The sequence below is a fragment of the Mizuhopecten yessoensis genome, unplaced genomic scaffold (genome assembly GCF_002113885.1).
Source record: "Mizuhopecten yessoensis strain PY_sf001 unplaced genomic scaffold, ASM211388v2 scaffold4931, whole genome shotgun sequence".
Classification (NCBI taxonomy): domain Eukaryota; kingdom Metazoa; phylum Mollusca; class Bivalvia; order Pectinida; family Pectinidae; genus Mizuhopecten; species Mizuhopecten yessoensis.
The window spans coordinates 67188-84620 of NW_018405793.1; the positions used below are offsets into that span (position 1 = coordinate 67188).

At 38.6% G+C, this 17433-nt stretch overlaps 1 protein-coding gene across 1 annotated transcript in view; it reads right to left on the minus strand.

Annotated features, from left to right (window-relative positions):
- Positions 1 to 17433, minus strand: part of LOC110450025 (26S proteasome non-ATPase regulatory subunit 11-like) — a 61471-nt gene that overhangs the window by 16212 nt on the left and 27826 nt on the right. Inside the window, exons 5-7 of the mRNA XM_021497231.1 lie at positions 16503 to 16560; positions 13526 to 13637; positions 4244 to 4326 (exon numbers count right to left, since the gene is read on the minus strand). Of these exons, the coding sequence (XP_021352906.1) occupies positions 4244 to 4326; positions 13526 to 13637; positions 16503 to 16560 (253 nt within the window). The remainder of the gene's footprint in view (positions 1 to 4243; positions 4327 to 13525; positions 13638 to 16502; positions 16561 to 17433) is intronic.

Consider the following 17433-nt stretch of genomic DNA (forward strand, 5'->3'; position numbering starts at 1 on the left):
TTTTTGTTGACCTTTGTCCATGGAAGGTCCCTGCAAAATTTCATTGAAATTGGTTCAGGGGTTTTGGAGAAGAAGTCGAAAATGTAAATTGTTTACGGACGCATGACGGACAAAAAGCGATCGCAATAGGTCACTTGAGACTTTGTCTCAGGTGAGCTAAAAACTACATTAAGATAAACAAGAGATCCCAGGGGGATCTTGGCATTAACCATGGTTCTCTCATATTCAGTTCATGTCCGTTCGATCTTTTCTCTTCTTTTCTCTTATGTCTGATCGAGTCATGAAATATACCTTGAGGTAACTTTTAATCTAAACACAACCTTCAAAGTGAATTTGTCATTTCACATATATACTTGTACAGTACTTAATGTGAAATAAATAGAACCGATCATTGCAATATGAGAAAGTTCTGTTTAGTTCTTCTTGGGAAATAGTGATAATTTTCCTAAAATGTCAAAATCTAAGATGATTGCCTGCCACCATCTTTTTTTTTTTTTAAATCAGTCTAAAAATAATACATACACTGTTATGAACCAAGGGGAACCTTCATATGAAATTTGAGAAATGTTTTTAAAGGGCTTTTTGAGAAAACGCGATAACAAAATATTCAAAATCCAAAATGGCTGCCTGGGGGCAATGTTGTTTTTAAGATGACTACTACGGATCAAAGGGAAACTTCCAATGAATTTTGAGAAAGATCCCTCATGTACTTCCTCAGAAATAGCGATAATCATTCACTGTCAAAATCCAAGATGGCGACCTTTCGGCCATTTTGTGAATCTGATCAGTCTCAAAAGTTAACATTCATAACAAGCATACTGAGTATTTCTGAAGCAATACATGTCCCCTACCTGCCCCAGCCAGCTATTACACTGTAATAATTTGTAACAAGAGGCAGATTAGTGGAATGGATAACACTCCGGCCTTCCACATGGGTAGGAAGTGTAAATATTCAAAGAAAGTGTTTTTCTCCTGCCCACACAACTCCAACAACCCAGGTGGAGTATAAAATGGTCTGGGGTGGATGTTGCTGTATCTGTGCTGTGGCATTCAAGTGAGGTGGCACTATAAATGCTACCGTTGGAAAGCTCGGTCCCACTACAAACAGAACACAACACATCTCCGGCACACACGAAGGCATACACACATAGGGAGATATTAGCCAGGTGGCATAGGACTAGTAGTTTAGCGCCTGATAAGGCAGCTCCTGTGAATTCCTCAAAAACTGTATTGATTAATGTATATGCTAATTGTATTGATTGTATTAATTTATATCTATGTACTGTAAAGTGCTTTGTAGTGGCTTATTCTAGCTAGATATGGTGCTATATCAAATGTTGTATATTATTATAATCATCTTTCATTCCTCAAGATGATTTGATCCCATTGTATTTAAATCTGAGGAAGTAGATTTTTGAAATCTAAGCCAATTAACCCCAATTGGGCCCCATCTATCTGGCCCCGGCAACACAGCTGGATCTTATTTTCTTATACCATCTTATTACCTTTTTGTTCTTTAAATATTTCAGCCATGTTTTATTCTATTCTGTTGAAAATGGACAAATACTAATGTATACTCAAAAGTGTTATTTTCCTACATAAACTATGGTAAAATGAAGGGAGAACAGATGACCTAGGGTTAATCAAATTTATTATTTAAATAAAGCAAATGAGGAACTTCAATCTATCCATGAAGAATACTTGACCTTACTGTACATCTGAATCTGAAGAAAAATTGTTTTGCCCTGCCATTTTTGCCAAAGGCATTTTAGGCACTTTGCACATTATACATTGATGTATATGCATATTGAAATATTTATCTTTTTACTAAATGTGTAATAGTGTTTTTTATGCCTTTTCTGTTTATCAATTATAACTGATACTATTATCCATAAGTTGTAAAGCGCTTTAGAGTAATTATACAAATTATACAGAGCGCTATATAAATGTTGTATATTATTGTTATTACTAGGAAGGAGGTGAAAGATTTTAAACAGTAATGTTAACCCTACATTTGCCTTATTGGGCCAAGTCCCTTTGCCTCTTGGTAGCAGTGTACTGTGAGTAGCGTACGGTGGCCATGGGTGATATTTTTGTACAATGAATAACCCCAGTAATATTACATGTATCAAAACTTTTTAAAAAACCAAGAGGTCCATGGGCCTTAACGTTCACCTGAGTCCTACATTATTTATTTTTGTTGTTGAAATATGAATTGGAGATATTGATGTCAATCATCCCTACCAATTTGAGTAAAAAATAGTTTAGTATGACGCTAACTTAAGTTAGTCAGGACCATAAGTTGATTATTCCTGGACTGAGTTTCAGTTAAATCGGCCTATTAGAACTTGAATTTAAGTTTGAAATTGTTTTTCTTCAAAATGGCGGCTGAAGCAGCCATATTGGATTTTTGATCAGCCCGAAACAAAAAAAACTTTTTGCAAGGACCATGAGTTGATCATTCTTACCAAGTTTCAGTTCAATCAGCCCAGTCAAACTGGACTTTAATTTTGAAATTATTACTTTCAAAATGGCAGGCATATTGGGTTTCTGATCGACCTGACAAATAACAACACTTTGTCAAGACCATGAGTCAATCATTCCTATCAAGTTTCAGTTAATCAGCCCAGTAGAACTTGCCTTTAAGTTTAAAATAGTTTTTTCAAAAAGGGGCCATGCCATGGCAGCCATATTGGATTTCTCATCGACCTGACAAATAACAACACTTTGTCAGGACCATAAGTCCATCATTCCTACCAAGTTTCAATTAAATCGTCCCAGTAGAACTTGACTTAGTTTGTCCCAGTAGAACTTGACTTAGTTTGAAATAGTTTTTCAAACTGGCGGCTGTGGAGGCCATATTGGATATCTGATCAACCCGAAAAACAACAACACTTGGTGAGGGAGATGTCATGCTAGATCAAAATCCCTCAAGGAATGAAGCCGCTAGAGCGTTGACAACGATTTTCTAAAAATAGTAACGATAACTTTTACCTTGACCCAACAACCAGGAAACTCGAACTTGTCCAAGCTATTATGGTCCTTTGTAATTGTGTGAATTTTGAATAAAATCCCTCAAGGAATGAAGCCGCAAGAGCGCTGACAAGGATTTTCTGACAATAATAATGGTGACCTTTACCTTGACCCAACAACCCTGAAACTCAAACTTGTCTGAGATATTATGGTCCTTTGTAATTGTGTGAAGTTTGATCAAAATCCCTCAAGGAATGAAGCCGCTATAGCGCTGACAAGGAATTTTTAACAAGAGGCCCAATGGTCCTGCATCGCTCACCTGTTATTAATCTCACACTTGTAATCTTAAAAGTGGACTAAAATACAGCTACAGGCAGAATATCAGTGTTTGATTCATAAGAACCAATTAAAAGACCTTGAAAGTGGGTCAAGGTCATTCATTTGAACAAACTTGGTAGCCGGTTATCCCAGCATGCTACTGGCCAAATATCGTTAGCCTGGGCCTCTTGGTTATTCAGAGAAGTTGTTTAAAGTAAATATTGACGACAGACGGACGTCGCACCACGGCATAATATAAGCTCACTTGGCCCTTCACCTGACAACCCTGAAATTCGAACTTGTCCGAGATTTATGGTCCTTTGTATTCGTTTTAAGTTTGATCAAACAGTGACGTTACGTACGTACGTTTCACCGTTAGGAGACTAATAAGGGACAAAGGTGAACTAACATATCAAATTTGAGAAAGATCCTTTCAGTATATGTACTTCCTCAGAAATAGTGATAACAAACCATCATTGCCAAAATCATGTCGGTCATTTTGAGTCTAGGGACCAAGGGGAACCTTCATATTAAATTTGAGAAAGATCCCTCTAGTACTTTCTTTGAAATAGCAATTAAAAGGTTTAAGGACGGATGGACCACTGACCACAGGTGATTTGAATAGACATTTCTGACTGATTATTCCCTGCAAAGTATGCTTATAGCATAAATAATTCACCAAAATCCAGTCACATATTTCATTAAGTTATGCAGAAATGTCAAACCAATCAGAGTTCAGTATATATTCATTCAACTCTCATTAAACAATGTTCAAAATGCCACACTCCATACACTTCATGCCTTATACAATTTGAAAATGAACTAACATGAGTTATACATGTATAAACATTATATTACCATATATTACAACTGCCTTTTTTGTTGGTCAAAAACATGTAGTGCAGGTGAATTAAGATTGTCTGAAGTTATAAATATTCAATAGCAGCTTTACCTGATTGCATGTCAAGGGCAGCCTGGAGCTTGGGTGGACAGTAGATCCCATTGGCAGTAGTTCTCCCTGAAGTAAGTGCAGCTCTGAGGACACAAACAGTTGTAATGCCTTAAACTTTTACCCTTCAATGGCACAATGTGTGCTATCTGTAAAGATTATAGTTTAAAATGTAAATGTCAGGAAAGTAATCCTTATGGATCTAAATGTATCAAGTTTCCTAAGGTTTATACTGATAAGTTTTTTAAGAAACAAGAGATCTCTCCAGTACTTTCTGGGAAATAGCGATGACAATCCTTATCTCACAAAATCCAAGATTGCTGCATATTTTTGTTTATCTGATCAGTACCAAAAATAAACATGCACAATAAAGGATCAAAGGGAACTGACATATCAAATTTGAGAAAGATCCTTCCAGTCCTTTCTGAGAAATTGAGATAACAAACCATCACTTTCAAAATCCAAGATTGCCACACGACGGCCATTCTGTTTATGCACAATAAAAGACCAAGAGGGATCAAGGTCGCAGAGGACCGAACAAGACGTGGTGTTTTGGTCTGTCCAGCAGTTTTTGTAACCACATATCAAATACTGCAACTTTCATGAAGAATTTTGCTCTGTAAATGTAAGAGACACTAAATAGTGTGCCTGTGGTGTTTAAAGTGCAAATTTGTGTGCATTTATGGTGTTTTGAGGTACCAAATATTTAGAGACAGACCAAAACTCACCATGGTTCAGTGACCACACTACTGACCACTATCAGCTGCAGTAAACCTCCGGTCAGTTCGAATCGGCTGATAGTTCGAACACGTATTTTTTTCAATAAAAACAATAATTTTCAAGCTAGTGATAGTTCAAACTCTGATTGACCCTTTTGCGGATAGTCCGAGCTTGTCAAATGAAGAACGTAAAGTAAGATTTTTTACCGGCAAACTCCATTGAAAGCTTGCGGCGATCGGGCCCGGAAAAATGCCAATACTTTGATCAACAGACACGTTTAGGGTAATGGGTTGTATGTGTGAGCATTGCAGTACAGTTGTGACAGACAAACCATAAATATATGTCACAGAATTTAGCGTCGATTCATTTTTTATATTGTTTGAAAAATACATCGTGCATGAGACAGCAAATTGCAACTTAGGCCCCGACAATGCATAAATAACATGCGATCAGTACGAACTGATGTCACGCTGTATGGCAAACTAAGAAATCGCCTGTGTATTGTCAAATACAGTGTTAACTAAGCATTTTGATTACTTAATTGCGACCAGACATCCCTTAATTATTGCCCAGCTCACACCAGGTAGGGCATGACACGCGAGATGTCGCGATAGGGATCGGCCACCCAGCCATTGTGTGTGAGTGACCTGATTAGCATTCATGTCCAAGCCCAAACAATCCACAGGTGTCCCAATTAGCGATGGGTAATTTTGAAGGTGTCAAATAAGTTTGGTAGGTATGGGACTATATCACTTTTAATTTAAAAGCAGACATGTTGATGTTTTTACCTAATTTTACTAACATATAGACCTATATTTACAGTTGCGCTTTGTAAACGCAACAGGTTATGTAGACTATGTTTTCAATTTATTTAACGGACCATTCATTACGAAATAATATATAAAACCTAACCACGCAGAGACTCCATATTTAGGTATCCGATACAAACTAGGTAGTCTAACTTTTGTGTCACAAATGAAACGTGTACTGTTTTGGGGCCTACACAATGGCCTCTGCTTCGCAATAACGATCATAATTATCTCGAAATGAAGAAAGTTTAATGATCAATTAACATCGAATTAAATAATATACTATCATTTTACCATTTATAAATGTGCCATTGTTCTATGCCAGGCCGTCGTTGTTACATTTCGACCTTACATTGGATATATATGTCGGGTATATGTTTGTGACTTGATTTACAATTCGCCGAAATTTATGCCGATATTTCATACTCACGCTTATTTTCTAAAGCATAATTTCGTATAATCCGAACAGGTTCATCAATATTTATTTGATTTTGTTCGAACTGACCGAAGGTTTACCGTATACTGCACTGTACTGGTTGACACTTACCTGTACACCTATACACCTGTATTGAACATCTATATTTATTGTGACAAGTGTATCTTTGTCTGAAGTGAAAATGGCTTCTACCAGAAGTGCAAGCACCAGCAATAGTAAAGAAAAGTCGAACGGTCCTAATTCTGGAAGACTTAGTGACATCTCAAGGGGGAAAATGTCTACAGATGAAAAGGTGGATAATATTTATGTTATCCTATCAACGCTCAAAGAAGACAAACATTCACAGATGATAATTCTAAAAGAGGATATTAAAAAGGAAAACAGAGAACTTGTTGAAAGACTTGAGAGTCATGTTTTTGATCTCGAGGAACAGAATGATGATTTAAAACAGACAGTTAGCAAATTGGAGCAACACTTGGTAGAATCTGAAGACAGGCAATGTGAGCAGGACTATAATCTTAAGCTGAATGATCTTGAACAGCATGGAAGGAAAAACACCATTCAAATAGAGGGACTTGAGGATTCCAACAAGAATGAAACTGTTGAGGAATGTGTTGAAAAGATTGTGAAATTTGCATATGACAAACTGAATGTCACAATTGATGGAGCAGATATCGACATAGCCCATAGACTTGGTGTGTACCAGCGGGGTAAACCTCGAAATATTATCTGTAAGTTTACCCACCGTAGGAGGAAATTTGAGATCATCAAACAGAGGAAATTACTGAAGGGAACACAATGCTTCATTATGGAGGACCTAACCAGGATCAATCAACAGAGACTTAAAGAGGCTTTAGAACTCAGGTGTCTGATCGGAAACTGTTTGTGTTACTGAAAAACGGGGAAAAACGGAGAATTCAATACAACACGATCCTGACTGTGGCTTTCCTGATGAACGATGGCAATTTTACCCATAAGTGATATTATCTGTGAAATCGGTGACTTTTTTATGTACAAAAAACCCGTTATTGAGAACAAGAGGCCCAATGGGCCTGAATCGCTCACCTGGTATTAATCTCACACTTATAATCTTAAAAGTGGACTAAATAAAATAAAAATAACTGTGTTCAATTCATTTGAATCTATTAAATGATTTAAACATATGACGCCTGTGACCTTGAAAGTCGAACAAGGACATTAAGTTGAACAGAGTCTATATTTATAGCCTTCCGTCCCAGCATACTTCTGGCTAAATATCATTAACCTGGACATTTTGAATATTCAGAACAAGTCATATTTAATGATTTAAACATATTTGATCCCGGTGACCTTCCGGCCAGGTGAGCTAAAAATGAATACCGGGGAAAAAAATCCTAAAAATAAACGGTATCAAACAGGAAAAGTAGCATCAAAGGTAGCTTGGTGTTTATAACGCTGATTAATCAACGATTGATTGGAGTCAACAAGCCCATGAAGGTCACCTTCCGTACCACTTGGTGGACGAATTCTGCAGAAACCAAACAAAGATATTGTAGCTAATTTCGATGCCAGAGAATGGCTGATCAACTTAAGTTTCGACATCTCAGCGGTTTTCTCATAATTACGAAAAATGTAGTGTTTCCATGATAGGCTCCGTTCCATGTTAGTTATGGTGTTTTTTTTACCAAATCGCTAAGCCTAGTGTGCATGTTTTTCCCGGCTCACTTTCATGTTGACGTGATCAATAACCTCGTGAATTATTTCAATATTATGAAGCATCATAAAAATAGTGTATTCTGCTTTTATTTTTTCCCTTCGAGTAGATTTGAAGGGGATGTGTTGAATGTCCATGCTTCTAGTATAAACATATTTTTTTATAATCCCTTCACAGTCAAATCTGTCTGTAGTTCTAACAGTGCAGTAGGGCTTCACGCCACGTGTTGAGGAGTGAAAACAACACGATCCCTCGATTGCGACTGCAAATAATTTCAATTGAATTGCTTAGAGCTCTTGTTAATCGGTAATCACTGAAAGAGTGTTAGCTAATTACTGCATTGTAATTTGTATTAACTGTGGTGTTGAGAAGTGTCAATAATTTTCGCTGAAGCATGGCAATCCTACCTAGCCTATTGTTATTGTCCGGGATCAGACGATCAACTTACCTGTAACAAGAGGCCCTCTGGGCCTCTTTCGCTCACCTGAATATGTTTAAAATAATTGGTATGAAGTAAAGATATAGCACTCCATAGTAGGTGCTGTAAGTACATATGAAATTTCAGACAGATCCATCCAGTACTTGAGATATAGCGAGAACAAACTTCAAACAGAGCCCCACCCCTAAGCCCCTAGGGGGACATACCCATCAATTATATAAAATTGAGTCCCCTTAGCCCAAGGATGCTCCAGACTAAATAATGATTAAATATCCCTTAATCCCGATGGTCAAAGAAGTCCCCTTGGCCCAAGGATGCTCCATACCAAATTTGGACAAAAGCCTGTCATTCCTTCAGAAGAAAACGGATTTTGAAGCTTTACCTCTATTTTCCCTATTGGGCCCCGCTCCTTAGGTCCAAGGAAGGCCATGCCCACCGTTTATACAAAATTGGTTTCCCTGTACTCAAGGATGTTCCACACCAAATATGGAACAAATCCTTTCATTCCTACAGAAGAAGAAGGATTTTGAAGCTTTGTCTCTATTTCCCCTATTGGGCCCCTCCCTTCTGCCCCCAGGGAGGCCACACTTGCTGTTTATAGGAAATTGAGTCCCTTTTGCCCAAGAATGCTCCAGACTGAATAAGGATAAAATCTCTTAATCCCTATGGTAGAAGAAGGATTATAAAGGTTTTACCTCTATTTCCCTTATTGGGCCCCGCCCCTCAGGTCCCAGGAAGGCCACACCCACCGATTATACAAAATTGGTTTCCCTTTACCCAAGGATGTTCCACACCAAATATGGAACATATCCTTTCATTCCTACAAAAAGAAGAAGGATTTTAAAGAATTTGTTATATTTCCACTATTTGGCCCATCCCTCAGCCCCCAGGGGGGCCAGACCAACCATTTATACAAAATTGGTTCCCCTTCACCAAAGAATGCTTTAGACAAAATATGGACCAAATCCTTTCATTCCTACAGAAGAAGAAGGATTTTAAAGAATTTGCTATGTTTTCCCTATTGGGCCCCGTCCCTCAGGCCCCTAGGGGGCCAGACCCACAGTTTATACAAGATTGGTTTTCCTTCATCCAAGGATGTGTCAGACCAAATATGGAACAAGGATTTTAAAGAATTTGCTATTTTTCCCCTATTGCCTCTGACCAAATATGATCAATATCCATGGCATAATTCTAAGGAAGAAGTCGTTAATAGCAATATTGCCAAATTGCCCCCTTTTGGACCCTCCCCTCAGCCCTCTTGGGGGTCAGCCCAACCATTTGTACAATTTTGAATCTCCACTTATCGAGGGATGCTTCCAGTCAAATATAGTTTATATCTATCTCTTAGTTCCAGAGAAGAAGTCGCTTAAATCAATATAGCACAATTGCCCCCTTTTGGCACCGCCCCTCAGGTCCCTGGGGGGCCGGAACCACGGTTTAAATAAAATTGGTTCCCCTTCACCCAAGTATGCTTCAGACCAAGTATGGAACAAATCCTTTCATTCCTACAGAATAAGAAGGATTTTAAAGAATTTGCTATGTTTCCCCCGATTGGGCCCCGCTCCTCAGGCCCCTCGGGGGCCAGACCCCCGGTTTATACAAAATTGGTTCCCCATTACCCAAGGGTGCTTCAAACTAAATATGGACTAAATCCTTTCATTCCTACAGAATAAGAAGGATTTTAAAGAATTTGCTATGTTTCCCCTATTGGGCCCCGCCCCTCAGGGGCAAGACCCCTGGTTTATACGAAATTGGTTCCCCATTACCCAAGGATGCTTCAAACTAAATACGGAACAAATGCTTTCAGTCCTACAGAAGAAGAAGGATTTTAAAGAATTTGCTATATTTCCCCTATTGGGCCTCGCCCCTCAGGTCCCTCTGGGTCCAGACCCTCGGTTGATACAAAATTGGTTCCCCATTACCCAAGGATGCTTCAGACCAAATATGGAACAAATCCTTTCATTCCTACAGAATAAGAAGGATTTTAAAGAATTTGCTATGTTTCCCCTATTGGGCCCCGCTCCTCAGGGACCAGACCCGTGGTTTATACAAAATTGGTTCCCCTTTACCCAAGGATACTTCAGACTAAATATGGAACAAATCCTTTCATTCTTATAGAAGATGGATTTTAAAGAATTTGCTATGTTTCCCCCGGTTGGGCCCCGCTCCTCAGGCCCCTATGGGGCCAGACCCACAGTTTATACAAAATTGGTTCCCCTTTACCCAAGGATACTTCAGACTAAATATGGAACAAATCCTTTCATTCTTATAGAAGATGGATTTTAAAGAATTTGCTATGTTTCCCCCGGTTGGGCCCCGCTCCTCAGGCCCCCATGGGGCCAGACCCACAGTTTATACAATATTGGTTCCCCTTTACCAAAGGATGCTTCAAGCCAAATATGGAACAAATCCTTTCATTCCTACAGAAGAAGAAGGATTTTAAAGAATTTGCTATGTTTCCCCTATTGAGCCAGTCCCCTCGGGGGCCAGACCCCCGGTTTATACAAAATTGGTTCCCCATTACCCAAGGATGCTTCAAACCAAATATGGACTAAATCCTTTCATTCCTACAGAATATGAAGGATTTTAAAGAATTTGTTATGTTTCCCCTATTGGGCCCCGCCCCTCAGGCCCCCATGGGGCCAGACCCACAGTTTATACAAAATTGGTTCCCCTTTACCAAAGGATGCTTCAAACCAAATATGGAACAAATCCTTTCATTCCTACAGAAGAAGAAGGATTTAAAGGAATTTGCTATGTTTCCCCTATTGGGCCCCGCCCGTCAGGCCCCTCCGGGGCAAGACCCCTGGTTTATACGAAATTGGTTCCCCATTACCCAAGGATGCTTCAAACCAAATAATGACTAAATCCTTTCATTCCTACAGAAGAAGAAGGATTTTAAAGAATTTGCTATGTGTTCCCTATTGGGCCCAGCCCCTCAGGCCACTGTGGGGACTGACCCACGGTTTATACAAAATTGGTTCCCCTTTCCCCAAAGATGCTTCAGACCAAATATGGAAAAAATCCTTTCATTCCTACAGAAGAAGAAGGATTTTAAAGAATTTTCTTATGTGTTCCCTATTGGGCCCTGCCCCTCAGGTCCCTCCAGGGCCAGACCCACGGTTTATACAAAATAGGTTCCCCTTCTCCAAAGGATGCTTCAGACCAAATATGGAACAAATCCTTTCATTCCTACAGAAGAAGAAGGATTTTAAAGAATTTTCTTATGTGTTCCCTATTGGGCCCTGCCCCTCAGGTCCCTCAAGGGCCAGACCCACAGTTTATACAAAATTGGTTCCCCTTCTCCAAAGGATGCTTCAGACCAAATATGGAACAAATCCTTTTATTCCTACAGAATAAGAAGGATTTTAAAGAATTTGCTATGTTTCCCCTATTGGGCCCCTCCCCTCAGGCCCCTCCCCTCAGGCCCCTCCCCTCAGGCCCCTCCCCTCCGGCCCCTCGGGGGCCAGACCATTGGTTTATACAAAATTGGTTCCCCTTTACCCAAGGATGCTTCAGACTAAATATGGAACAAATCCTTTCATTCTTACAGAAGGATTTTAAAGAATTTGCTATGTTTCCCCCGATTGGGCCCCGCTCCTCAGGCCCCTATGGGGCCAGACCCACAGTTTATACAAAATTGGTTCCCCTTTACCCAAGGATGCTTCAGACTAAATATGGAACAAATCCTTTCATTCTTACAGAAGGATTTTAAAGAATTTGCTATGTTTCCCCTATTGGGCCCCGCCCCTCAGGCCACTGAGGGGCATGACCCACGGTTTATACAAAATTGGTTCCCCTTTCCCCAAAGATGCTTCAGACCAAATATGGAAAAAATCCTTTCATTCCTACAGAAGAAGAAGGATTTTAAAGAATTTGCTATGTTTCCCCTATTGGGCCCCGCCCTTCAGGCCCCTCCCCTCAGGCCCCTCAGGGGCCACGGTTGATACAAAATTGGTTCCCCATTACCCAAGGATGCTTCAGACCAAATATGGAACAAATCCTTTTATTCCTACAGAATAAGAAGGATTTTAAAGAATTTGCTATGTTTCCCCTATTGGGCCCCGCCCTTCAGGCCCCTCCCCTCAGGCCCCTCAGGGGCCAGACCCTTGGTTTATTCAAAATTGGTTCCCCTTTACCCAAGGATGCTTCAGACTAAATATGGAACAAATCCTTTCATTCTTACAGAAGGATTTTAAAGAATTTGCTATATTTCCCCTATTTGGCCCCACCCCTCAGCCCCCAGGGGGGCCAGACACACCATTTTTACAGAATTTGTTCCCCTTCCACTAAGGATGATTCTGACCAAACTTGGTCAAAGTCTGCTCAGTCGCTTATGACTAGTAGCGATTTTTAGGAAAAGTTGACGGACGACGGACACCGCGCCATGGCATGAAATTTTGCAGATGATCCTGCCAGCACTTTCTGAGTAATACACACTTAGAATTTTAACTCTGAAAATTTCAGATGGTAGCCTGTTGGCCATTTTAGTTTTCTAATCAGACCAAAATTTAATATGCGTAACTAGGGACCATGGGGAACCTTAAAATGAAATTGGAAGAAGATCCCTCAAGTGCTCTCTGAGAAATAGTGCTAACAATCCTTTAACTCTCATAATCCCAGATGGCCACCTGTTGACCATCTTAGTGTTACGAACAGTCTCAAAAACTAGATAATGGGGATTTTTTTTGTCAGATTCTTACACCCCTGGAATATGTCATGACAAAGTTGAAGGATCTGATCTTGCCACTTTGTGGATGAGACCAAAAGACTAGCTTGATCCTTTGATGTACATCGAAAGAATCTCTTGATCACATAAGGGTAAAATTGACTGGCTTTGAAGTCGGGTGTTGCTCCTCTGAAATTTTCAAAGGACATGTATCAGTCTAGCGATTGGTAAGGGTTTTTTCCCACCAGAGACCAATCAAATAACTTTTTACACACCTTCAATTTTGCATAACCCCAGGAGTATTGAAGATGCCTTCGTAGAAGACACGGAAGCACATTCCATGGTAAACAGCAAATTTATTTTTGATTTCTTCAATGTTCCCTAAAAACAAAACAAGGAATTTGAGAAAGATTTATCCTGTGCTTTCTGAGAAATAGAACTAATAGAATAATTGTTTAAGGACGGACGGACAAATGGACGGACAGACAAATGAACAAGGAAAATGGTGATTTTAGTTACCTGGCTTTTGGCAAATTGGACAGGGAATGATACGTTCTGCTCTCTAACAGCTGCACCTCCACCAGTAATGCCTTGTCGTCCAGTTTCTTCAGCTCCCGTAATAACTGAGATGCTGTATACAACAATATGATTGCAAAATTAATGGATGTATCATTACAAATAATCTGCTACTGGCCAAATATCATCACCCTAGGCCTCTTGGTTAGAACAAGTTGTTTAAAGTAAACAGTTAATGGTGGATGGACGGACGGGACTGGTGACAGACGTCGGGCCACGGCATAATCAAGAGCTTGTGTTAAGGGCAATAACTCCCACTTCCTTTGAGTTTTAAATGAACACTGGAATTTCAGGTTTGCCTCTCACATTGCAGTGGTTGTTTTACCTAAATTTAACAACAGTCTGTTCCTTTTTTATTTGGGGAAAATATAGCATTATTTCTATTGAATTTGTAATAAATTCCTAATTTTTTGGTCATTTTGGGAAAATAAGTCACTTTTTAGCTAGCTGTTTTTGGTTGTAAAACTAAGCAAAACTAGAATTATGTCAGTGTGACATTAAAGCCGCTCACTGCTTTAAATTTAATTGCTTCAGTAACACATTGAGCATCAATATCTACTATATTACCTCAGATATGTGTTCTGTATTCTGCTAATTGAAAATCAGGTCATGTGATGATGTTGCCTTTGGAATTTCCAAAATCAATCACCTCTTAAATGATGCCTTAAAAACATTCTCCCTCTCCTCTTTTTTCACCCTCTTTATTTGACGCATTGTTGTAATTTTCATTAATTAGCATCTTCCGATGATGTGACATGAGCATTTACGTGCATAATAACAATCGGTGAATGGATAATAATGAATAGGTGCATTTTGTGATTGTGAAATGAAGGATAATCAACAGTAGTGGAAAAACATGCATTGAGAAAAGAGACATTGTACTCCTTATATTTTTATTTATTTTTTATTCATATTAATAATAATTTCTAATATATGTAGTGACTTTATTTACTGTCATTGAATATACAAAATCTCACAAATGTTCTTGGAATATATTTGAATTATATTTCTCAATGCGACTTTACCAGCATAAGAGTTATTTCCCTTACACCGGATTGGATAATATTTTGACACGGCGCGAATTCTTGTCAAACAGCAGCGGCAGTTGTGTCATGTTCTTACATTGTTACATTTTCATAAATAAATACATCAGAAATAGCATGATGTGTTACAGAAATGTTTGATAAGCATTCACGGTTCACATATCCATGCATGCCATATCTCACGATTTAGGAGCGAGACTCATGAAAAACAGCCTTCCAAAATGTCTCACAGCGTGGGAACCCAATTTCACGCTTTTTGTTGCAAATAATTTAATCTCATGAAAAAAAAAAAAAAATGGTCAAACTTAGTGAATAAACAATAGCTACATGGATTCACACTGACCTTGGTCACCGCCAGGTCTGAAGTCACACGCCAGCCACTTAAATCACAGGCCAGGCCAATTGGCAGCATAGGTGTGAAAGTTCTGAATGGCCCGGCAGCCGATTTAGCAGGGCATGGCTTGATGACTTGCTCACCGATGTGTGAACTGTTAAGCAATTAAATCAGTGATCCTACATCCAGTGGGGGCTAGTTGCTAATTGATATGTGATGACAGTTGATATTAACATTAAACAGCAACATAAGGAGATGTCAGAGCTGTTAATACTGAAACAGAAATGTTGGAGGTGACTATAAAATTGAAACCGGACACTGACATTGAATCCGGAATTCATTCTCTTGCCGTCGGGATGGGATTGAGTGTTAATGAAAATAACATAAACAGAAGAAAACAAGTTTCTCCTCAATTGGATATAGAAAAATAGTAGTTATTGGTTATTTTTTTCCCAACCAATTAGAATTAAATATTCCCAATGTTTTGAGATATACTTTTTTTAACCTGGGTTAATAAAGGACATCTCTGTGGAATTTCTTCTTTTTTTAATTACTCTAAATTTTTGCCTTTTATGGGATTTATTTACTTCTAAATATTGATAGCTTTATCTGGACCATATGTCACGTGTAAACCTTCCTAAAATCCTTTAAAATATCAAAAAATCTTCAATTTTGGCTCTAACAAAGTAATTAGAGGCTTCAGAATAGCACAAATGATTCAATACTATGATATATGCTATATAATTTATGTTTTAAATGTTTCACGAATTCAGAGAAAAAATCTCACTATTTTTGACCAAATGTCACTAAAAAAATAATCACTGATCTCACTATTTTGCACCGGAAAGTTATGGCATGTATGCATATCGTCTCGTCTCAGAGCCATTACCGTTATCAACCTAAGCACGATATGTCATATTACGTTCCTGTTTTAAACATCAAAATAAAGGTTATACTTCATCACTCATACGGTTTATAAATATATATATTCACTTCTTCCTTCTACAGACAGCGTCAATGCTTGACAGTCTTCACATGTGCTTTCTCGAATCATATGTGTTTCACAAGCGTAAACCTCCTCAGACCTCAATCCGAGTTGCTAAAACGCTCAAACCTAGTGCACGAATTTCACCCCCACAACCCTCGTATAATGCACCGGAGATAAACATTTTGTTTTCAGCAATTATTTAAAGTATGGATTATTATTTGGAGAAGAGTATCAGAAGACTTTATGTAACTCACAGGTGAGTGTCAGAGATTCTACTTTCTATTTACGATAATGAAACTAAATAGCGGAATCATGTAAGACTGAATTATGCGCACCCACGCCGAACGGAGGTGGGTCCGTCATTTCGTTCTCTGGGCAGAATTAATAAGCTTTACGGCTCTCGCCAAGAGCGGTTTAGAAAATCACAGCATTGTGAATAATTTGTTGTAATTTTATCAATTGTTGATTTCATATTATATTTGGCTTCAGAATGTGGAATATGTTAGCTGGATAATAATACGGATACTCTGAATGGAGTGAATTGCTGTTACATACCCAGTAGTAGTGCCTCTTGATAAGCTTTGGTGTCAATGTACAAAGATATCAGCCGGGACTGGAAGGAGAAGAAAAGTCATTAAATTTGTGAAATCATGAAACTACAATTGACATGAAAATCAGTTATGATAGGTATACTCTGTGAATGTTGATCACATGATTTTGCAGATGAATAATTTAGGGGTGAACAATTATATTAGCCAGATGCCAAGGGCCGGTGATTTTCACGTCAGTGCTGTTTCTCTACAACAGTGACTAAGCTTGTTGGCTAGTGATAACAAGAGGCCAATGGGCCTTAACGGTCACCCAATATATTTATACAGAGAGTTGATTTTGTTTTCAACATGAACAGAAATATTATTCAAAGTGACAAAAAAACAAGAGGCCCAATGGGCCTGCATCGCTCACCTGGTATAAATCTCACACTTGTAACCTTAAAAGTGATCTAAAATAAAGCTACAGGCAAAATAAAATATCAGTATTTATGATTAAAATTCATTCAAAAGAACCTGTTTTTTTTTTTTTAACCATTTCACCCCTGTAATTGAAAGTCGAACAAAGTCATTATGTTAAACAAATTTTATAGTCTTTCATCTCAGGATGCAACTTGCAAAGTTTCAACATCCTGGGACCCATGGTTATTCAGAAGAGGTCGATTCAAAATTTTAAACAAATTTGACCCCTCTGACCTTGAATATAAGTCAAAGTCATTCACTTTAACAAACATAGTAGTCCTTGATCCCAGCATGCTACTGACTAAATATCAACATCCTAAGCCTTTTGGTTATTCAGAACAAGTTGTTATTTTTTTTTTTATATTTTGACTATATTTGCTCCTTGTGACCTTGAATATGATTCAAGGTCATACATTTAAACAAACTTGGTAGCCCTTGATCCTAGTATGCTACTGACTAAATATCATCACCCTGGG